This window comes from Phycodurus eques, chromosome 9, assembly GCF_024500275.1.
Source record: "Phycodurus eques isolate BA_2022a chromosome 9, UOR_Pequ_1.1, whole genome shotgun sequence".
NCBI classification, from domain to species: domain Eukaryota; kingdom Metazoa; phylum Chordata; class Actinopteri; order Syngnathiformes; family Syngnathidae; genus Phycodurus; species Phycodurus eques.
In genome coordinates, this window is record NC_084533.1 from 7829193 (window position 1) to 7851630 (window position 22438).

The following is a 22438-nucleotide window of genomic DNA, read 5'->3' on the forward strand; positions in this document are numbered from 1 at the left end:
GTGATGGAGGTGGTGAGGATGGATCGATGATGGCTGTGTAGGAAGAACGTCCTCTGCTGCATGGTCGGCTCCCACCTTAGGTGTCGAGGAAGCAGGAGTCCACTGAGATCGAGGAGTTTGTGAGGGTGAGAGGGCACTGTGGGGCTGTTGCGGTTGCACCAGGACACCAGCCAGTCCACCTCCCTCCTGTAGGCAGAGTCATCACCATCCAAGATAAGCCTGATAAGGGTGGTGTAGCGTTTATTGGGGGACATCAAATTGTGCGTAATTTAGAAGAAAACGATGAGTTGGAAGCGGCGCCTGCGTCACTTCCGGGTTATCGTAATTTAAAATTACAGCATTATAAATCAAGATATTTGGTAGATATGAGAGGAACCACGTCATATCACGTCTACACGAACGACTGAACCCCAGTGAACCCGACTGTCAAGCTCCTGAAGTTTGCAGATGACACCACTGTCATCGGACTCATCAAGGACTGTGACGAGTCTGCATATCGACAGGAAGCGGACCGGCTGGAGCTGTGGTGCGGCCGACACAACCTGGAGCTGAACACGCTCAAGACGGTAGAGATGATCGTGGACTTCAGGAGGCATCCTTCGCCACAGCTGCCCCTCACGTTGTCCACCTGCCTTGTGTCAACCGTCGAGACCTTCAAGTTCCTGGGAATTACAATCTCTCAGGACCTGAAGTGGGCGACCAACATCAACTCCGTCCTCAAAAAGGCCCAGCAGAGGATGTACTTCCTGCGGCTTCTGAGAAAGCACGGCCTGCCACCGGAGCTGCTGAGACAGTTCTACACAGCGGTCATCGAATCAGTCCTGTGTTCTTCCATCGCAGTCTGGTTTGGTGCTGCTACAAAAAAGGACAAACTCCGACTGCAACGGACAATCAAAACTGCTGAAAGGATTGTTGGTACCCCCCTACCCACCATTGAGGACTTGCACGCTGCCAGAACTAAGACAAGGGCGTGCAAAATCCTCTCGGACCGTCTGCACCCCGGTCACCGGCTCTTCCAGCTCCTTCCCTCAGGTAGGCGCTACCGATCAACGCAAACTAGAACTAGTAGACATTCCAACAGCTTCTTCCCTCTTGCGATCAACTTCTTAAACACCTAACCTATAATTCCATTACAACAAGCTGGAAATTTTTTGACTTGAGTTCGTTGCCACATTTCTGTGGGGCCAATTACGTATTACTCGTGCACTCGCTGTAGTTGTCTCACCATGCTGCACTATTTGCATATACTGGCCACTCATGCCAGAGTAGCATCTGCTCCATTTGCACACTGATTGAGGAGTATCTGTAACATTTGCTCAACCAACATTCTCCCAGATGATCGCACTACTCGTCACTTTAAACCGCATACACTCCTTGAAGTCTCAGCGCCCTTTGCACAATGGTCATTGCACCGGACTATTGCAATATTAGTCGTTCGAACTGCTCTAAGTGCTAGAGGACAATTGTTTTGTGTCAATGTCTTTATGTCCCCAAAGTGTTCTGTAAATTGACTGTCTGTTGTACTAGAGCGGCTCCAACTACCGGAGACAAATTCCTTGTGTGTTTTGGACATACTTGGCAAATAAAGATGTTTCTGATTCTGATTCTGATATTTTTACAAGTTTAACTTGAGGCGAAAAGACGACAAACCTTTATAATCAGTCTGTTATCGGAAGGTGGCTACATTCTAGGAATTGAGTTCTAGACTTTCTAGAGGTTTCGGTCCGAGCCCAAACACACACATAATCAATGCACGGGGTGAATTTTATAGAAAATGTAATAATGAAAAAAGGTTTCTACAGAATAAAACAGACAAACAAGGTATCTACTTTGTGATGTGACATCAGCAGAATGGGCGTGTAGTGAATGCATATCGCTGAGGACTCCTGGTCTCGTTAATATAAACCCAAATATGCACTAATCCGTACTTTTAGTAGACCGCAATGTTGGACTTGCGTGTCTGGAACACGTTTGAGGCAGGCGAGTCAGGCTCCAGAGTGTTCGGCCGGCCCAGTCCGCTCCGTGAGCAGGTGGATTCGACTGAAGGGAGGGAGGAAAAACAGGAGGCCGACGAGTTCACAGGCAGGATGTCTCTCGGGTGATGTTCGGAGCGGGTGCGTTGCGTCCGCCTCCGTTCCCTCAGACTGAGTTCGGGCCCCCAATCAGGGTAGCTCGGAGCGCTTCCAGGAAGCTGCAGCCGGGTATCACCCAATGTGTCCTTGCCACCTCAGGTGAGGTGGGCAATCGTGCCTGGTTCCGTCGTCGGCGAGTTGGTCGGGGTGACCAAAAAGGTTTCTGCACCAAGACTCCCAAAACTTGTAAACTCTTCTCAGCTTCGGCCCCTTTTATGGCCGGAGCGGGTCAAAAGGGGGGGTTTGACCCCCCCGCTCTACCACCTTCGCGAACACAGAGAGGCTGGACTGCCTTTTGGCGTTACTTTTCCATTCTAGGATTATTTTGTGGTTTAAAACCGGTGGAATGAAATATTAATTATTGGATTTAAGATAACGAGATCATTTTCCCACCCTGCATTGTTCCACGCTCATCCTCTTTCATACCTGTAATGAATGTTTTATATGTTATGTGGTGTGGGGAACATTACTATTTTCCATGTGACATTTGTGGCGTGGGGTGAGAGATTCCATCTGGTTCAGTGAACAGATTTGACATTAGACATTCAAGTTTGCAGCAATACAGTCACTATAGTGGCGTTCATGTAAAGTTCTTAAAATATTGACTCCTAGTCGAGTCACAGACTGTCTTATGAACCCCCATCTGTCCCAGCATCCTTGGTTCTCCCCTTTGAAGTCCCGGGCAGACGTGATTCACTTAGTATCGGCATGGCAAAGCAAATGTCTGTGTCGTGTTGAAGATAGTTTATTGTGTTAATCTGTTTATAGAGTCTGCGTGTGACTCTGGAGTTAGAGTCTACCTCCAGCGGTGGTCGTGCGAGACTGGGGTGCCGGGTGGCATGTCCGCTACAGTGGTGTGAAAGTTTCAGTTTTACAGACTGATGGCTGGATGTGCAGCAGTTGGTGTACAGGGAGAACCGACAGGGGGGGGGGGAAGTATACAGCCTCAAGGTCCCGTGGTGATGGTCAGTGTCCGAGACAGTCCCCCCTAGCAGCACATGCTGCTTCCGGTCCGTTAGGAAGTCAGTGACCTACCTGCAGAGGGAGTCGGGCACATTGATTATTTTTTTTAATTTTTCAATTAATCGCCCAGCCCTAACCCTAAATACTGTATATGTCAAAATATTATCAAGTTGTGTGGTCCTAATTAGCATTACGTTTTCAAGCAAAACTTCCCGATCTATGCATTTTTTCCCCCTTCTTTTTGGCAGTGTCGGTTGTCGCCTGGTGTTTGTTCCCTCCCAGAGAGACATCCACCATCATTACATCTACCCGCAGCCCCCCTTCATCCTGCCGAGCCTCAGCAAGAACCCAGTCAGACACTTACCTGTAAGAAATGTCAACTTTGTTGGACTGACAAACCTAAAATAATGTTTAATCCCTGCAGCGTGTGACCCTAGTTCCTGACCCCTGCACCCTGCTGATTGATGGTGTGACCTTTGGCTTGACCTCCACTGACATCCTGTTCCACTTGGGGGCGGAGGAGATCAGCTGGTGAGGAGGAAGTTGTCTCATACGTCACGTGAAAAATTAGTAGCATTTTAGAGCAGAAAGCACACAGATTCCTTTTCTTTGTCATATGTGGGGTCTCTCACATTTCAAAAATCACTGATGTTAAAAAAACCTGTGTGTGTACTGCACACTGCTTTAGGTACTCATCCATGGCTGCCTCCATAGCAGAATGCAATGAGGATAGAACAGTATTTAAGGGTACTAAACCCAAGATGTCAAAATGTTCTGTCATATTTTAAATGTGGATATTTTATTTATCTGATGGTGTTTATTTAATCCATTAAGTATTCATTTTAAAAAACACATTTATAACATTGCATCAACTCGCCTATGGGGGCCGCCTTGTATACGTTATTTCACTCTCACGAGTCTGCGAATTCACAAAAATGTGATATAGGACTGGACAATTTTTGGGATTTAAAATGCGGGCACCGTTGCATATGAGTCAGCCAACCATCAGGGGATAACAAGCGAGTGGCGCCTGGTATATCCTGCAGCGGCAGGCGAGCTCAGCCTCAGTCACTCAGTGGAGCAAGTCATGCCGACAGAAGTAAGTACAGAAACAGGGCAATTCAGGGCAAGTTACGTTAAACAAGAAGTCATATGTGAAGAGTGCAGACCCACAAGGTTAAGGTAACACAACCAGAGGTGAGTCGAGTAAACGAATATTGTACTCTGGTAAGAGTACCGTTACTTTAGAATGATATGACTAAAGTAAAAGTCAAAAATAGTCCTCCAAATAATTACTTGAGTAAGAAAGTTTTTAAATCAAATCATGAACATAAAATAAAAATAACTAAAAATATGAATGTGCAATTTCAGATATTGCTGAACGATGTCAATCTAAAACATAAATAGAATCTTTAAAATAAAATCTTTGTAAAATTAAAAAAAAATAAGGCAAATTCAACTCCAAGAAATGGTCTGAAACTATATTGTTTATACTTGTTAAACAGCACAATACTGTAGGCTCACCAGGCAGATTACAAGAAAAAGGTTGCAGTGGATATAAAAAGTATACACACCCCTGTTCAAATGCCTGGTTTTTGTGTTGTAAAAGAATATGACCAAGATAAATGTAAAACTTTTTCCACCATTAATGTGACCTAGAATTTGGACAACTCAACTGATTTATTTTTGTACCTTTTTGAGAGGGGAGTAAACTTGAATGTGATTGACTTGGACTTGGCGCCTAACTTGCTGCCTTCTTGCTCATGTCACCATTGCAAGAGAGCTGTTCTGTTTTAAATGGTCTTTTATGTGGTTAAAGTTTAAATAAAAATCTGGTTGTTGGGTGGCACGACGGGCGACTGGTTAGCACATCTGCCTCACAGTGCTGAGGACCCGGGTTCAAATCCGGCCTCGCCTGTCAGGAGATTGCATGTTCCCTGTGCCTGCAATATCATGCAATATGTGATTCCCCTCGTGCAATTATTTCTTCAAAGCGGCATTACCTACACTGTATGAACAACAAACTATCCATCCATCGTCTGAGCCGTGAATGCGAATGGTTGTTTGTTTGTATGTGCCCTGCGAGTGGCTGGCGACCAGTTCAGGGTGTACCCCGCCTCTCGCCCAGAGTCAGCTGGGATAGGCTCCAGCACGCCCGCAACCCTAGTGAGGATAAGCGGTTTGGAAAATGGATGGATGGGTACATTATATTTTTTTTATCTATCATTAATTATTATTGAAAGATTAATTTTGCACTGAAAACTGTTGAATATTTTTGTTGTATAGTGCAATACAAATATTGATGTTTTCCCCAACATGAGGAATAATCGTAACTAATAATTGTGATTACAGTATTGATCAAGACAATCGTGATCATCATTTTGGCCATAATCATGCAACCCTACTCTGACATGTGTCCACCGTTCCTGTCCACTTTATTTACAAAAAAAAGAAAAAACTGACCTAGATGGTCATTATTCAGCAACGACAAACTACACATATTGAGCGAGCTAATGGTGCATGCGCTGGCTGTTCGCAACGTTCCAAATTCAGCACCAGTCCCCGCCGCTAGTGGCTTGCAGCTAGCTGCTCACCAGGTGGCCACCCGCAAGCGGGCATACCAAAAATGAATCTCTACACTAACCTTTGGTGCTGACACAATTGCAGTTTCTACTGATCCATTTGTAACAAACCAGGCTTTCTCATGTGCTGTATACAAGGCAACTACTTGAATGTCACTTTTGATCTCAGTTTTTCCTCTATCACGTCATGTTTTTGGAAATAAGGAAATATATCCATCCATTTTCTTTACCCCTTATCCTCACTAGGGTCGCAGGCTGCACCCTAAACCGGTCACCAGCCAATCGGAGGGCACATAACCATTCCCACTCGCATTCATACCTATGTCAATAATATACTAACATGGAATAGTTGCAAGCTTTGAAAACTAAAAAAAAAAACAAGTTTAAAGCGAAATAGAACTGTATGCCCTTGGTTACAAGATTGAGAAAAGCCAGCACGAATCCTCTTCTTACTATGCTAGGTTTCTGTTTGCAGATATTGACATATTGGGAGCTGCACACACCTCTCACCACACTGTCTCAATTGTGACTGCATAACCAATTTGCCACGTTGCTGTAGATGAGTCCAATCAAAATCAGCTGGCAAGTCTTACTACAGCTAATCAGTGGAATTTTGCTTCTCTGGAGGGTAAGCTGTGGAGAAAAAAACTGACTGCAATTTTGGAATCAGAATGCCAATATTAGTTTTAATCAGCATAAAAATCTAAATCAATGTTTATTTCAAATCGTTCCCCAGTAGATCAGTTTTAATTTAAGTGATGCACCGAAATGAAAATTCTTGGGGAATCCAAAAATAAGAAAACCAAGGCCGAAAACCGAAACGCTTAAAGAAATTGCTCTGCCAATTATTTGTAAAATTGCATTTATGGTTATGACTGCAGAGCTAACAACCAATAGAAATTGTGTTTTGACTAGTGCTGGCACAGAGTGTATTCTTGCCCCAAACTTTTGGGGTGTTTAGTTCTCTTAAATAACTGGCCTACTTTGTGCCAATAATATCCTATGTAGCCATTTGGTCTCAGTATATTTGTGTTTCATGTTGCAGTGGCACTGGATCGGACAAATTTTCTCGCATTCTGAAGCACATACTGACCCAGAAAAGGTAGGATGAAAAAAAAATTCTGTTGTTCTCGCTATATTCCATCAGTGTGTACATTTCCCCCGTCAGTTATTACCCACTGTACCCACCTGTCGAGGATGTGAACATGGACTATGAGAAGTTTCAGAGCTTTGGTCAGATGCCACTCACACCGGACGTTCTCCTAATTCCGTCTGAGCTGCGTTACTTTGTTAAGGTACAGAACAACAAAATCAGTGTGTCCATTTCTTTTCTTTTTCTCTATTGACATACCCATCTAAACATCCCCTACTCAGGATGTGATTGGCTGTATATGTGTCAATCCCGGACGGCTGACGAAAGGCCAAGCGGGCGGGACCTATGGAAGGCTGCTGATTCAATGCACCACCTCATCAGATGACGACAAGAAAAGAGTCAGTCACAGTTTGGCGGCTCAGGTAGTGAAGATTTAACTGAAATAAGGACATATGCATTTAACAGAGGACAGTTTAGAAGCAACCACTTCTTAATGTCACCATCTCCTGGTCCACTTAAATATGTTTTACCAATAACCGTTCCACCCAACTGGTATTTTTTATACAGTAAATGTGAGTCTGATCATCTTTATACAGACCACTGTGTTTTGACACTGAAATGTTGTCATACAGCAGCAATAAATCACTACTTATTGTCACTGGTTACTAGTTTTATGTTGTTGTAATGTTTATTAATTGACTGTGATATTAGGTTATACCTACATCTATGATTATTTTGGCCAGAGACGACTGATTGTCGCTTAAATTTTGGACTATCAAAGGGCAAGTTGTTCAGCAATGCATATTGCCACCACAATACTAAATCTAGTTATGACATTATCAAACGAAACATTTTATTTGGAATTAGGATTTTTTTTAATGGCACTTGTATATTTAATCTCTTTAGATCATCATATGTACCTCATTTCTAGCCAGTAAATGTACAATGCCACCAGAAAGTAGTCGCACCCATTCACGTTTTCCACATTTTGCTGTTAGACTTATTCTAAAGCTGATTTGCGTATTGTTTTCCTTAAACAAAAAATCTACATAAAATAGCCTATAATGACAAAGTAAAAACACATTTTCAGACATTTGTGGCAATTTATAAAAAAATGTTAACAATAGTAAGTAACACTATTTAAGTATAGTAGTAAGTATTCACACCCTTGACTTAATAGTTTGTTGAAGCACCTTTGGCAGCAATCACAACCTCAAGTCTCCTTGAGTATGTCTCTATGAGCTCGGCACACCTGTTTTGGGGCATTTTCTACCATTCTTCTCTGCACATCCTCTCAAGGTCAGTCAGGTTGGATGGGCAGCGTCAGTGGACAGCCATTTTTAGGTCTTTCCAGAGATGTTCGATTGGATTCAAGTCTGGGCTCTGGTTGGGCCACTCAGTGACATTCACAGGATGCTCCTGAAGCCACTCCTTGGCTGTGTGATTTGGGTCATTGTCGTGTTGCAAAGTGAATCGATGCCCTAGTCTGAGGGCATCGAGCAAGTCCTCTTCAAGAATTTCTCTATATTTGGCAGCTGTCATCTTACTCTCTTTGCAGAGTAGTCGTCCAGTTCCTGTAGCAGAAAAACCCACTGTGCAGCTTCAGAATTTCAACGCAAACAAAAAAAAAAAGACTTGATGCCACTGCCTTCCATAGCAACAAAATGTGATGTCACATACCTATTAAGTAGGCGTGCTCCTTGTAGTATGAGGTAGGTAGGAATCAGTCATAAAAATGGTCAAACTCGTCAGAGTCTGTTTGCTGGTCCGCTTGGAAAATTTCCACTTTGCAAACCACTGGAAAATAAAACCTGAAATGACCATCCACAAAATAAAACCATTGTTTGTCTGATCTTGATACCTGTGGTTGCCCGACCTTTGGGTTCCTCTACTGCTTCGTGTCCATTTCTCTATCAAATAACATGAGGTAGATCTATTTAACAGACTGCATTTTACTCTTCTACATCTCTTCTCGTTGACTTACTCTTATATTTGCCTGAGGTTGAGGTGCAAGGAGATCCTCAATGTCATCATCGCCAAGTTCACTTGAGTCCTTAGATGTTCCTGTTCTGCTTACGACCTTGCCGTCATCTTCAGAACCCTCTTGTGGAATAAAGTGCACCCTGGGTCTGAAAGCATCGTCTGTTTTGTTAAGTTATATTATGTATGGAGAAACCAATTTAATTTAGCCTCTTACTTTCTTTGCTGGGGTGAAATGATGTCATCTGCATCTCTCTCTTCTGCCTCACTCTTTTGCTCCTCTGCATCTGACTCATCTTCCTCCTCTTCTACATCATCATCATCTCTCTCATCCTCGTCTTTATGTTCATCTTGCAACAAAGCCAAAGCCGTTTTTTTGTCCAGCTTGTCTGAGATGTCATCACAACCTTGGTCTACATCGGATTTGTGCTCCCTCTCATCCTCTGGTGACGTTTCTTCATCCTCATTGTCCTCTTCCATGTTGCTCTCTTCTTCATTTCCATCACTTTTGCTGTCTACCTCTTCTTCCAGTTTTTCATTGTCTTTCCCTTTGACAGCCATGTCACTTCCACCACTTGACTCCTCAGACTGGGATGGTGAATTGTCCCCACTGCTGCTCTCTGATTGGTTCGAAGGACTCTGACTCGCTGTATCTTCAGTTTGAGATTCACTGACAGAACGACTCCCTCGTCTTTCTTTGTCTTCTGTCTCGCTCTTTGTCGTCAATGGTAATCCAGGGACGAGTCCACCGATGTTCCTCCTCATCCTCCTGCTGGTGCTGCCTTGGTGTGATGAGGCTTCGCTCTCAGATGTCTGTGCCACTGCAGCTGAGGAACTCCTTGATGATCTGATACAGAAAGGTGTAAAGGGGAAAATGGCGTTAAAGTGCAGTCCATCTATTTTGAGCAGTGGTTTCCAAACATATTACACCAAGTACCACCTCCAAGATTATGTAGCTCTTCAAGTATCACCATCATGACCAACATTAATATACAGTAATGTAGTAGGCCCAAACGCTCTTCAAACACATGGCAGAGGCTTCATTACTAAAACCCATTAGGTGAAATGTATAATGTATCATTGTAAGCCACTGTAATATGTAGCTTGTAAATTAAAACTGGTCTTAAACTGAGGAAAATGAAAAACATTTAATGATTCAATTCAAATGTATTTCTCATAAAGCTAAAATCAAAATTGTACTTTCATAAATGTTAAACAAATAGTTCCCTAGTGAGGATAAGCAGTAAAGAAAATGGACGGATGATTTTACAATGCACTCGTAGTGTACCGAGTATCACTGATTTAGCACATACCTGGATACCTTCCCCAAGCACTTTCTTAAGTACACTTGCCGAATCAAAGATTCCAAGATCCAATACAAAAGTCTCCCTCGGCAAAGAGAATGATGGTCTGCACTGTCAGAGGTGTAGTTTCATTTTACAGTGATGAGAGGGACAAAATGCTACAAACGGCTCTCAGTATGATTCCTTGTGGGTCTACACCACTCTATAAACTACAATGATAAACAGACGTAATACCTCTGACATTGTCAATCAAGAATGAGCATTATCTGTTTTTGTTTTCTTTTTTTTAAGTTTTTCATAGCGCTCTTATATTGGATCTCATTAAGTGTCTGTAGAGTTTTTGTTTTTTAACTGAAAGTAGAGTAGATCGTCATGCAGTACTTTAAGTGAGAAGAACATGAGTGAACATGTCATATACAGGTAAGTATAGGGTGGTATAAGCAATGATAAAGTCTTACTCCTTGGAGCTGCTTCTGTCTCTGTCTGATGAGGTGTTTGTTTTCCTCCTCTTCTTACTCTTCACCTGTCTGGACTCTGTGCTGCTGCTGTCTCCATTCTCAACATGGTGACTGGACAGGCGGACTATTTTAACAAAGAATGACAACCGCAAAGGTGTATGAATTGCTCAGACACAGAGCAAAGTCGTGTATATTTACTATTCACACCTGGTTTAAAATCCAGCTCCTGGGATAAATGACTGCTCTTTCTTCTTGAGCTGCTGCTTATCTCAGTGTCCTCTGCATCGGACACCACCGACGACCGGGGGCTCTTGGCCTGACTGGGAGTACAGCCTGGTGTATTTTGACTGGGCCTGCATTGGGGGTGTGATGGAGTGGCAATGAGGTGCTGCAGCTGGAAGCTCTGAGGACATGGAAGTAAAGTCGGAGGGAATATGGAAGCTGCGATAGTCCGGTCTGAATAGGAATGAGAAGAAAGACACTCCATGTAGGGAGGATAAGAACCCCCTTGTCCGTCGTACGCTTGTGTAGCAGCATCTCTCTGCGTCTGTCTGCTACAACCTATGCAAAGATACCGTACATACTGTCAATGACAGGGACACTGATATACAATAGTTATAACAACAATTGACCTCCATTTTCTATCACACTTACTATGAGAATATAAAGGTTTTCCAACAGAAGTCGTGGACATCTTTAAATACTCTTCCATCCTCTGTTGAATAAACACACTAATAAAACAGCAACATCTGATGTTTTCCTGTTTGTTTTTTTCACATATTTAGAGGGAAATTTCATCCATCCATCCATTTTCCCTCATTCTTATCCTCACAAGGGTTGCGGGCATGCTGGAGCCTTTCCCAGCTATCTTCGGGCAAGAGGCGCTGTACACCCTGAACTGGTCGCCAGCCAATCGCAGGGCACAAAAAAACCAAACAACCATTCGCACTCACATTCGTTCCCACGGGCAATTTAGTGTCTTCAGTTAACCTAACATGCACATTTTTGGGAGGTGGGAGGAAATCGGAGTGCCCGGAGAAAACCCACACAAGCAAGCAGAGAACACGCAAACTGCACACAGGCGGGGCTGGGATTTGAACCCCGATCCTCGGAACTGTGACGCAGATGTGCTAACCAGTTGTTCACCGTGCCGCCTATAGGGAAATTGTTATCGTTATTAACCTGTCCTGTTTGGCTGCTTAGTCAAGCAGTATGATGGATCTGTATACTCTTTCATGCCGGAACAGTTTTGCTGTGCAACAGGAGAGTTTATTATGCTTGTCTCTCGCTGTTGTTATTTTTATTGTATTTATTTAACCTTTATTTATAGCCTGCACGGTGGACGACTGGTTAGCACATCTGCCTCACAGTTCTGGGGACCGGGGTTCAAATCCCGGCCCCGCCTGTGTATGTCGTTTGCATGTTCTCCCCGGGTACTCTGGTTTCCTCCCACATCCCAAAAACATGCATGGTAGGTTGATTGAGGACTCTAAATTTGCCCGTAGGTGTGAATGTGAGTGCGAATCGTCGTTTGTTTCTATGTGCCCTGCGATTGGGTGGCGATCGGTTCAGGGGGTACCCCGCCTCCCGCCCGACGATAGCTGGGATAGGCTCCAGCACCCCGCGACCCTAGTGAGGATAAGCAGTAATGAAAATGGATGGATGGATAGCCTTTATTTACTCAGGTACAGCCGTTGAGAACATTCACATTTGCAATGCTGACCTGGCTACAGACAGCAGAGTAAGGGAAAACGGAGTCTGAGTATTAAAACTGTAGTTTCCTGAATGGGGCTAAGCTTGATGCATTCTTCTTTTAGTTCACTTGCAAACAAGTAATACGCTTACGCAGGCTTTTAGTTCAAAGAAAAACGGTTTGTTTGACTTCAAAAAACAACACACAAAGTAAAAATTATTTCCTCATCCAATAGGGTTTCTGTCAAAATATGGAATTAATGTACAGCAAAATCCCGATAAATGAACAGAGAAAGAAGAAAGGTCGAAAAACTATTTCGCCCCACTGTCTGCGTATCCACTGCATGTCTGACCTTCCGGTCCATTACATCATCACCACAACTCAGCAGCAAACCCCAAATCCACACATTTTGACAACCACAGAATGCAATACGCTCAACATCCACGATATATACAATATACAATTTGTGAATAATGTAAATATCCTGCATATTTTTAAACCTTGTCCTCAATTATTTCACTGTAAATAAGCACCCATCAATCTAACTGAAAATATTTGAAAAACAAACAGAAATTACATTTAGGCCCCTAAAAAAGCTGTGGCAATTGCAAATGTTATTAAATGTTAAATAATGTTCTCAATAATTATTTTTATTAGTACCATCCATGTTTCATCTCGCAACATCGGGCCGTTGCGAATGATTCTGAGGATTCATTTGTTGCATCATAAACATCAAGAAGGATTTTAAGCACTTCATCGAGCTCAGGGTTTTGCCTTGGGCCCCCAAATAACAAAATGCACCCATGTTCCAGTTTGTACCTTCCTGTGATGAATTTGTGCTTTCTCTTTGAGTTGCTTCTGCCTGTAGGGAGAGCTCTCCTCCAGAAACGGCTCATACTCCATCTACAGGGGTCAACCAGGGTCTTACATCAAAAGCAAGAACGTAAAGGACAAAGACGCCTCTTTGATGTTTTAGATGTCTCTTTACCCGAATCGTCTTCATGGCAGCAGTGGTGGCCATCATCTCTCTTAGTGTGTCTTGAGCCCTGTTAAACTGCTGAAGCAGCTGCTGGTTGTGATGTCGGGCTGCACTCTCTCTGTTCTTCAGCTCCTGACAGCGTTGTTGCAGACGCATCATTCGACTACAGAGAACATGCAAATACAGTCAAGTGAACAACAAAATCACTCATTTTGCCCACAAGTGCATAGCAATACACAAAATGGAAGTTCAAGCTCTTACAACATTTTGAGCCTCTGAGATGAAAAGTCATATTGTAACAGTTGGCTTTTGGAGAGACGACAGTGGAAACGTAATGCCGCATGATATAACATAATATTAGAACTAATACTATTAAGATACTTAAAAGAAAAAAATCACAACCTACAATCAAGCATCTTACCTTCTTTGGTGAATAGTACCGCTCAGATTTCTATAAATGTTGAAAGTGTTTACATTTGTGCCATTCAGATGACCTGGTGACAGTAAATCCTCCTCAGATCCAGCCATGACCGCAGATTTGCCGAGGCCGCTAGGATTAAGGTTAGAGGAGGAAATCCTCTTTGAGTACAGCAAATTTGCATATGCAGACACGTGAGAGAGAGCGAGAGAGAGAGAGACTATCTCAATACAATGTATATTTTTAATAATTTGTTGGGAATGTTTAATTTAATCCACGATGCCTAATACTGTTCCTGTAGTGCCTTGGTATATTATTACAGCCTGTATTTAAAAAAAAATAATTTTAAAAAAGTTTCACCAGAGGGTCTATTTTTAGGTTATACACCGTTCCTATGGACTTCCGGGTTTAAAGGAAAATAAATGTATAAATACTGTGCTGCAAATAAAAAAAGCGTTAGAGTCTGTAAAACTAAGTTCATATGTTTAGAATGGGCGGGGAAAGTTTTTTTTGTTTTTTGCAACGAACATTGTAGTACACATAAGCATATATACAGCGTTACACGTGGTTTCTATGCATTTCCAACCTTTGCCTATCAAATGCATCAAACCACAGAAAGTCGTCTTTCGGATGAGGCGTTATTATATATCTCACACTGATGTTATTAAAAATAAATACATTCATTTAAAAAAATAAATCCTGGAAGTGAGGATAGCCCGGATGTGACTTCATCTTATGTGTCTCGGTCCAGTCAGGTCCGCACAGATAATATTTCATATTATTGTTGCGCTTCATTCGTGACGTTACATTAAATCGCTAGAAAGATACGTAAGGTATTGTAATGTTTTTCCCTCCACGCCCATCAATGTTCGAAGCTAACCGAGTGTCTTGTTGGCAAATGAAGCTAGCAACCACGGTGTGTGTGTCTGTCCAATCAGTTCTTCCGCTTAGTTGTTGATTTTTGGCGGTCCAGGACCAGCAGACATGACGAGCTATGCAGCCAACGTGTTTCGCAAGGTGGAGAGGACGTGCTACCACCTCCCCGTCATCTTCAACACCTTCCTGGTCTTCTCCATTACCGGGGAGGTGAGCTACCTGGTGCTGGTCGAGGCTCCGCTGGAGGCGGACCAGAAGAGGACGGAGTGGTCCTCGCTGTGGAAATCCGTGCACCTGCTGGCTCAGTACGTCATGCTTTGCAACATATGCTGGAACGCCGTGCTGTTTGTCCGCACCAGCCCCAGCATCAAGGGGGTGTTCCTCGGAGGGGATACTGTGGGACAGGGATGGAGGTGAGCAGCTTTTCTTCATGTTTTTGACCTATTATGTTTGAAGTCAATTTAGACTTCTGAGGTTGGGATTTTTCCCAAATTAGGTTCTTTAGCTGATTTTGGTGCCACCATTGCTGTCAATTGTTCGAGCATTGTGTCATTTGAGTTGGGATCCAAGCCTTGCCATCTAACAGGGGGTCTGCCTTTTCTTTACCTATATATATATATGTTCCACAGGTACTGTTATGCGTGTGAAACACACACTCCTCCACGCTGCTCGCACTGCTACGATTGCAACGTGTGTGTGCTGCGACGGGACCACCACTGCGTGTTCTTCGGGCAGTGCGTGGGTTTCCGTAACTACCGTTACTTCCTCAGCTGCTTGCTGTTCATGTGGTCGGGGCTACTTTACGCCACGCTGATGAACGCTGAGGTCTTCATCGTCATATTGAAGGAAGGCGTGACTTTGCACAGCGTCTTCCTGCTGATGATACCCTGGATCATGCTGGTTTCAGGTAATTGACTCATTCGATGCCAACCTTTTTTTCCTGTAAAGGCAACCCCCTTGGGAGTGCCTGCTATTTTAGAGCATTTTGAGTGATTTCTCAAGACTCACAGAATATTGTTTTCACAATTATATTGCATTGCAATTCTTACCCCCGCAATTCAATATCAATTCTGCCAATCCTCTGAGTCGATTCACCACCTGGCCAGTGAGAGGCGCTTTGCGTGTGATGCGCGTTGTATAGAGACGGAAGCCCAGCACAGAAGCCACACAGGGAGCAATATTGTCAACTTGTTGACAGAGGCAGTAAGGGGCCATATTCTCCTGTTGGTGCGTAAAGTCTGTATTTTACGCCCCTGGCTTGCACGGTTTCAAGGTATGCGAATTCTCCAGTAATGACCTCTGGCACAGCCACCACGCATACCCAGCTAGTAACAGCTTGAGAAGCGTGCCTTATTGAAGTTTGCAGGAGGGTAGAATTGCTGGAATATGGGGTTTTCCTGAGACATATGAATGCCCCTTAAAATCCATCTGGGAAATATGTCACACTTAAAATGTGAAAATAAACCCCCGTCCGGCTATCCGGAAATTAGGCGTCTGTCCCCAATCAGATGTGGCTCGTCAAAAAGACTACAAGGAGCATATGTTTTTGTATTCTCTAATCTCTATTAAATACATATTGTGCAATATATGTAGTTTAATCCGCATTAATAATAAAGCGAGTGAGCCAAATGATCAGCCAACGTTGCCCAGCAAACATACGAGCGCCTCACACCCCGGCGCGTCACTTAAACTGATTTTACGACCGACAATGACCAAATATGAACAACATTCTTCCAAATCTAACACACCATCGTGCCATCAAGATGACTGCAGTTGCTGTGAGCGGCACTTGCAGAGAAACTCCCAAGCTGCCATGCAGCATGTTTGAAACAAAAGTGCCGCTCACAGCTCTTGCATGAAAATTAATTATTAATATGACATAATATATCGACATTCAGCCTTCAATCGACGTAATGTGGTAGGGACACATTACGGCCGTAGGGCAGTCGGTGAGTGTTTAAGGGGCAGGTGTCTGTCAGCAGCAGCCGTCGGGCTGCCAGCTCGCAGCACAGGAGCGAATCAAAAACGTGCAATGTGATGTTTCACCTTCCCGGGGCGCTAGACTTACTACTGCCTATGGAGCGAGGAAGAGGAAACGCGCTTAAGTCTTTGGCAGAATATGCGCAAGGCCAGATATGAGAGGGAACGCCCACATTACAGGGTTACCTCGCATGGACAGAAGGTGCGCAAATGATAGAATTAAGTGGATGGCTGAAAAGCACAGAGATGCGCACCTTTTCTGACTTAAGCATATGGGATAACATGGCCCTAAATGAAAGAATGGGGTTTGGCGGAGAATGTATTGTCAATTGTCAAATTGTAGCAAACATGCTACTAGATATTATTAGATATTACTTAAAAACCCTGCAAATAATAATAGTAACCCCAATAAGTAAAGAACATTTTTTAAGTATGCATGCACTTTATGTTTAAATACAGAGCTGTCATCATGTTTAATTTTGTACTCCCATCGGCACAAAAATTTTATTGTGCATTTTTTTAAAATTACAATTTCCAAGAGGAAATAAAAATTAAGATTACATGCATTTAACCTTTTCGTTTATACACAACTGTAATTTTTTTTTTTACTTTTGTACTCCATATGCACAAATGTGATGTGCAAATTTTCCTTTTCAAATGTTTTATTGCTTTAAAATGTGATGTGACATACGTCATATTTTTACATTGCATCAAAAATATTTCAAAATTGTCAAAATGTGCTCTAATTTGTGTATTTCTACTACTTACTGAATCAGCATTTAAATCAATATCAAATCAAAACAAATTGCAACCTAAAGAATTGAGATTGAATCAAATAGCAACCTAAAGAATCGAAATTGAATCATGAGGTTCTTAATAAGCTTCAGACGATCAGGATTTTTGGGGCCGAGGTATGTTCACGTACTTTTAATACGATGCAGCTCTCAAGCAGGCAACAAAAACGTTATGTAGCCTAGCAAGCTAGTGTTACCACGAACAGTTGGACGTAAACATGCCGCCGTTCTGTCGAATCATGCTCTAACGTTTCGGAGTGGGTGAAGTAATTTAATTAAAAATAAAGTAATTTAATTACAGTAAGTTAGCACCCATTATTTCTCTCATGTAATGTTACATATAATCCAAAACATGCATGCTAGGTTGATTGAAGACTCTAAATTGCCCTTAGGTGTGAATGTGTGTGTGGATAGTTGTTTGTTTCTATGTGCTCTGCGATTGGCTGGCGACCGGTTCAGGGTGTACCACGCCTCTCGCCCGAAGACAGCTGGGATAGGCTCCAGCACGCCCGCGACCCTTGTGAGGATAAAGCGGCACAAAAAAATGGATGGATGGATGGATGAATCATTTCGGTTCATTTCATTCTAAGCATTTAATCGGCATCCACAAATCATGATACGAATCAAATAATTAATAAAACGAATCATTACATTCCTAATAAATACATATTTGGCACTGAATAAGTTAAGTATCGTGTACAGTAGTACCTCGGCTTAAGAGTACCCTGACTTTTTTTTAGTTAAAAAGTACGCTTGGTTAATTTTTTTTTTTTTTTTTTTTTTTTTAAACGACATACCACCTCTTGAGTCAAGTGAAAAGAACTGAGCAAATAAGGTATGGTAATGCGCTCACACGTGGGAAAGTGAAAGGTTATTGATGTGAAAGTGGCTCTGTGTGTGTGTGTGTGTGTGTGTGTTGGAGGGTGCATCAGAGGGGGGTCTCGCACAGGGCACCATGCAAGCTAGGAACACTGTAGACCTTATAAATGGTATAGAAAATGGATCGCTAGACGCTTCTATTTTCTCTGAATATGTGTGCTTTAGGGTGTTGGTTTTGTTGTATTGACTGGACTAAGTCATGGTCTGGGCGTCCCTGCTAAAGCTACTGCCCCCGCGACCCGACCTCGGATAAGCGGTAGAAAATGGATGGATGGATGGATGGAGTCATAGTCCTGGTAATGTCAATTGTCCCTCTCTCCAGGTCAGGTCTCAGCACGTGCCTTCGCCTTCGCCTTCATTGCAGACACGTGCGTCGTGGGCTTCCTGTTGGTCTCTGCCTTCTTCTTCTTCCATCTTTTCCTGCTTTTCCGAGGACAAACCACAAGGGAGTGGTACTCGTCTCGCCGTCCCTACAACCTTGGACTCTTGGGCAACTTGCGTCACACCTTTGGTAGTCGCTGGTACCTGTGCTGGCTCTGTCCGCTTATCCCGTCACCTCTCGCTGGGGATGGGATACACTTCCAGATGACGGGATCACTCGAACCTACCCAGTAATAACACCTGGGGTTGGTTCTGTTCAGCAAAGGCATGACTGACATACTTTTGTGAAGGCTAGACTCTTTGACTGTTCCCTCTTTTCCTAACAGGAATAGTCAGCACCAAAAAGTTTCTATGTTCTGTATTTCCGGCATTTTTTTTTTTAAATTGAAGGTTATGCAGTTCAATTTCCCATTTTACTCTGAAATTAAAGCACAGCACAAATAAACTATTCAAGTTACAAAATATCTCATGGGTTAGGGTTTGAAATACATTTTTGTTTGTAGATTGATTCTACAAACAAAAATCTATTGTAAACCTTTGACTCATTAAAGTAGCCACAGTGGGCAGATGTAAAAGCTGAACACATTCTTGGCATAATCTCTAAAATGGAAATCAAATATTCTTCAGAGAGTTCTTCCCAATTCTGTTGTGGAAGTTCCCATAACTGTGCTGCTATTCATTGGACTTGAACTATATGACTTTCAGTTTTTAAGAAAAAAAATAAACACAAATTTGTATGTTCTGAAACTTTTGACCCGTAGCGCAACTAGCCTAAAGTTTTAGAACACGACCAAGGAGGACACTTCTGTTGAAAATGAATCATAAAAACGCAAGACTGGAATTTGCTGAACTGCATGTTGACAAGCCACAAAGTTTCTATGAACAGACTGGAAAACTGGAACTTTCTGGCAAGGCACATCAGCTCTATGTTCACAAAGGCAAAAACGAAGCATACCAAGAAAAAAAAAAAAACACTGTCCCTATTATGAAATTATGGAGGAGGCTCTGTTACGTATGTTCTGTCTTGCAGGGTACAATAAAATCTCACGACTATCAAGGTATTCTAGAGAGAAATGTGCTGCCCAGTTTCAGAAAGCTTGGTCTCAGTCGCAGGTCATGCAACACGATAACGACCCAAAAGACACAGCTGAAAAGAAAAAAAACACCCAAGAATGATTAAAGCCTGGTATGCAAACAGAGACAATCTGCCTGTTTTTGCACCGATTCTGTCCCCTCCAACCAAGCACGTCAAATGCCAGACCATATATGTTTTATAGGATTATCCTATAAGTTTATCCTTAGGTCTGAGGTGTTTTAAGACTAGATTCGTCCTGGTTTTAGGGTTCGAAACAGGTGGGGGCTCATAATCTTAAGTAATGCACATGTTCAATATTTACGCCCTAAACTCTTCATGTCTGCAGTAGGGTTGTTCCGTTCAGAAGAACGAATGTTTTTAGTGAACGAACTGAACCGAATCAGTTTATGAAATGATTAGTTCTTGTAGCTTGAGTGATTCGTTCAGTGAACTGGTGGACTGAAGAACTGAAGAGTGATTCGTTCGTTGAACTTTTTCGTTTGTGATCCGCTAAAGAGCGATGTACAAGTACGATGAGTGAGTCGTTGGCGCAAGGAATGGCGTACTACGCCGTGAGCGTACTCATGAGTGACTTTAACCGCAAGTCCTGACGTCCTCGCGGGGATAGCTTTCACTAGCAGCTTCAAGCTAACGGCTAATTTTTGAGTCACGTGAAAACAAGCACGTTTAAAATAAATGTAAATTAATAATAAATGTATATACGTACACATATTCCCGCTGTGTCTCTAATGCAATGATTACAGCTTTTTATTTAATAATAATAATAATACATTAAACTTATATAGCAAGACACTCTGAAGCTACGGTGAACTGGAAGTGCAAAACTAGAACAAATTGTGAAATACTTTTACATTTCAGAAAACAAATTAACAAAAGCCAAAACACTTTTACATTTCAGAAAACAATTTAACAAAAAGAGTCACTGATGGTGTAGTGGTGCACTCGCCTGACTTTGGTGCAGGCAGCGTGGGTTCAGTTCCCACTCAGTGACGGTGTGAATGTGAGTGCGAATGGTTGTCCGTGTCTATATGTGCCCTGCGACTGACTGGCGACCAGTTCAGGGTGTAGTCCGCCTTTCGCCCGAAGCCAGCTAGGATAGGCTCCAGCGTCCCGCGACCCTAACCAGGATAAGCGGCGTTGAAATGGATGGATGGATGGATGAATTTAACAAAAGCCCAAACACTTTCACATTTCAGAAAACAATTTAACAAAAACGGTGGCCGACCGGTTAGAGCGTCAGCCTCACAGTTCTGAGGACCCGGGTTCAATCCCCACCTGTGTGGAGTTTGCATGTTCTCCCCGTGCCTGTGTGGGTTTTCTCCGGGCACTCCGGTTTCCTCCCACATCCCAAAAACATGCATTAATTGAAGACTAAATTGCCCGTAGGTGTGCACGTGAGTGCGAATGGTTGTTTGTTTGTTAATCATAGGGCACATACAAACGTATGTGCCCTATGATTGGCTGGCAACCAGTTCAGGGTGTACCCCGCCTCCTGCCCAATGATACCTGGGATAGGCTCCAGCACGCCCGCGACCCTAGTGAGGAGAAGCGGCTCAGAAAATGGATGGATGGATGGAATTTAACAAAAGCCAAAACACTTTCACATTTCAGAAAACAACTTATGGATGGTGACGTGGAACAGAATGTAGCCAATCGAGAAGTGCCCTGCAAAACAATTAACAAAACAACAACAAAAAACATTCTACTTGATTTCATATTTTGTATTAAATCGAGTTCACCAGCCGGCAAGACGTATTTTCCAAAGCAAGTCCCTTTTTTTTGTTTTGTTTTTTTGACGAAAACGATCCCGCATCTGGACCCCTCGGAAACACTGCAAAATTTGGCGCATAGCCGGAAGTATCCGCTAGTCTTCATTTTTGTGAACGTCAAAAGGTTGTGCAACAAAATATTAAGGGTACTGTCATTTTTTGTCCAGGCATTTCATGAGTTTTTAACATTTTTTTTTTTTTTTTTTTTTTAGAATACTTCTGTTGAACCAGAATTTAAAAGCAATGTCTGCTTTTCATTGGTTAATTTTCATTGTTATTACTTTTGCCAGGTTCAAGCTATTTCCGTGACCACTTTGGGTTTTTCTTTCATTAACAGAGGGGTACCAACAATTTTGTGCACGTATGTATCCACTGTATATATGTACGTACAGTATGTACGTACCTATTAATGGTGATTATGGTATGGTTTTAAAATTCTGCCATGCCACCACCTTAATCACTCTTCATCATTGTCAACTTGGGACTGATGGTCGTGGCTGCTAAACTGCCTTAAATAAATCCCATGTATGTAGTTGGCGCATTGATTCTTAAAATTGTTGGAGGTACTAAACCCCGCAAGTTTCATAAGCACGTTCCTAATTAGAAAAATAAAATATAGCATATTTGAAATTCAAAACTGGGGTATATTTTATTGTCTGTGTAGATTCTCAGTTATCCAGGACATGGTCATCCATTAAGGTCGAATCATGGCAACTGTTGCCATGACTCCACCTTTGCGGATATATATTTTGTGCACATGAACAATGTGTATCTGTGTGTGTATATATATATATATATATATATATATATATAAGCTTTGTACTCAGTTTTATTTATGTCGGAAAAATGTTTTAAATGTATTTAGTGTTATTTCTTTTGCATTGGTGGTTTGTGGGCGAAGCAATAAAATTTGAGAACATTAGCCAATCTAAAACTGTTTACTGATAGGGAGTCACTGACAAAGATTCACGTAAAAACCTTTGTGTTTTGACGTTGTCAATTTAAATGTTGATTTTAAAAAAACAAGGCAGAGAATAAAAATAATCTCTATTTTTGCGTGC

The 22438-nt window shown here is 42.5% G+C and overlaps 3 protein-coding genes across 13 annotated transcripts in view; 2 read left to right on the plus strand and 1 right to left on the minus strand.

The window, feature by feature from the left end:
* pola2 (polymerase (DNA directed), alpha 2) overlaps positions 1–7912 on the plus strand; it is a 22338-nt gene extending 14426 nt beyond the window's left edge. The window contains exons 14-18 of the mRNA XM_061686761.1: positions 3344–3446; positions 3520–3626; positions 6723–6779; positions 6846–6972; positions 7052–7912. Of these exons, the coding sequence (XP_061542745.1) occupies positions 3344–3446; positions 3520–3626; positions 6723–6779; positions 6846–6972; positions 7052–7207 (550 nt within the window). The 3' untranslated portion in view covers positions 7208–7912. The remainder of the gene's footprint in view (positions 1–3343; positions 3447–3519; positions 3627–6722; positions 6780–6845; positions 6973–7051) is intronic.
* On the minus strand, positions 7289–13791 carry LOC133408195 (protein starmaker-like). 8 transcript variants are annotated; one of them, XM_061686757.1, is made up of 11 exons: positions 13606–13791; positions 13194–13347; positions 13025–13108; positions 11167–11227; positions 10720–11073; positions 10513–10636; positions 8968–9597; positions 8755–8899; positions 8632–8680; positions 8451–8567; positions 7289–8370 (listed from the first exon to the last, which is right to left on the minus strand). In XM_061686757.1, exons 1-10 carry the CDS (start codon positions 13710–13712, stop codon positions 8494–8496), a joined length of 1782 nt encoding a protein of 593 aa, XP_061542741.1. In that variant the 5' UTR covers positions 13713–13791; the 3' UTR covers positions 7289–8370; positions 8451–8493. The 8 variants fall into 8 exon arrangements, 4 of the variants coding, with proteins under 4 accessions (XP_061542741.1, XP_061542740.1, XP_061542742.1 ...); XM_061686756.1 differs by having other exon boundaries at positions 7290–8362; XM_061686758.1 differs by having other exon boundaries at positions 7291–8344; positions 8647–8680.
* On the plus strand, positions 13705–21540 carry zdhhc24 (zinc finger DHHC-type containing 24). 4 transcript variants are annotated; one of them, XM_061686766.1, is made up of 4 exons: positions 13705–13745; positions 14576–14891; positions 15108–15385; positions 18454–21540. In XM_061686766.1, exons 2-4 carry the CDS (start codon positions 14587–14589, stop codon positions 18744–18746), a joined length of 876 nt encoding a protein of 291 aa, XP_061542750.1. In that variant the 5' UTR covers positions 13705–13745; positions 14576–14586; the 3' UTR covers positions 18747–21540. The 4 variants fall into 4 exon arrangements, with proteins under 4 accessions (XP_061542750.1, XP_061542749.1, XP_061542748.1 ...); XM_061686765.1 differs by lacking the exon at positions 13705–13745 and adding an exon at positions 14189–14435 and having other exon boundaries at positions 14541–14891; XM_061686764.1 differs by lacking the exon at positions 13705–13745 and adding an exon at positions 14189–14435.
* Positions 21541–22438: the final 898 nt, after the last annotated feature.

Coding starts and splice junctions, on each gene's coding strand:
- LOC133408195 (XM_061686757.1), bottom strand. CDS start 13,712: ATGGCTGGATCTGAGGAGGATTTACTGTCACCAGGTCATCTGAATGGC. Junction 13,109..13,193: donor CTGCCATGAAGACGATTCGG/GTAAAGAGACAT, acceptor TGACCCCTGTAG/ATGGAGTATGAGCCGTTTCT. Junction 10,637..10,719: donor GGAGCTGGATTTTAAACCAG/GTGTGAATAGTA, acceptor TTGTTAAAATAG/TCCGCCTGTCCAGTCACCAT.
- zdhhc24 (XM_061686766.1), top strand. CDS start 14,587: ATGACGAGCTATGCAGCCAACGTGTTTCGCAAGGTGGAGAGGACGTGC. Junction 14,892..15,107: donor ACTGTGGGACAGGGATGGAG/GTGAGCAGCTTT, acceptor TATGTTCCACAG/GTACTGTTATGCGTGTGAAA. Junction 15,386..18,453: donor CTGGATCATGCTGGTTTCAG/GTAATTGACTCA, acceptor CCCTCTCTCCAG/GTCAGGTCTCAGCACGTGCC.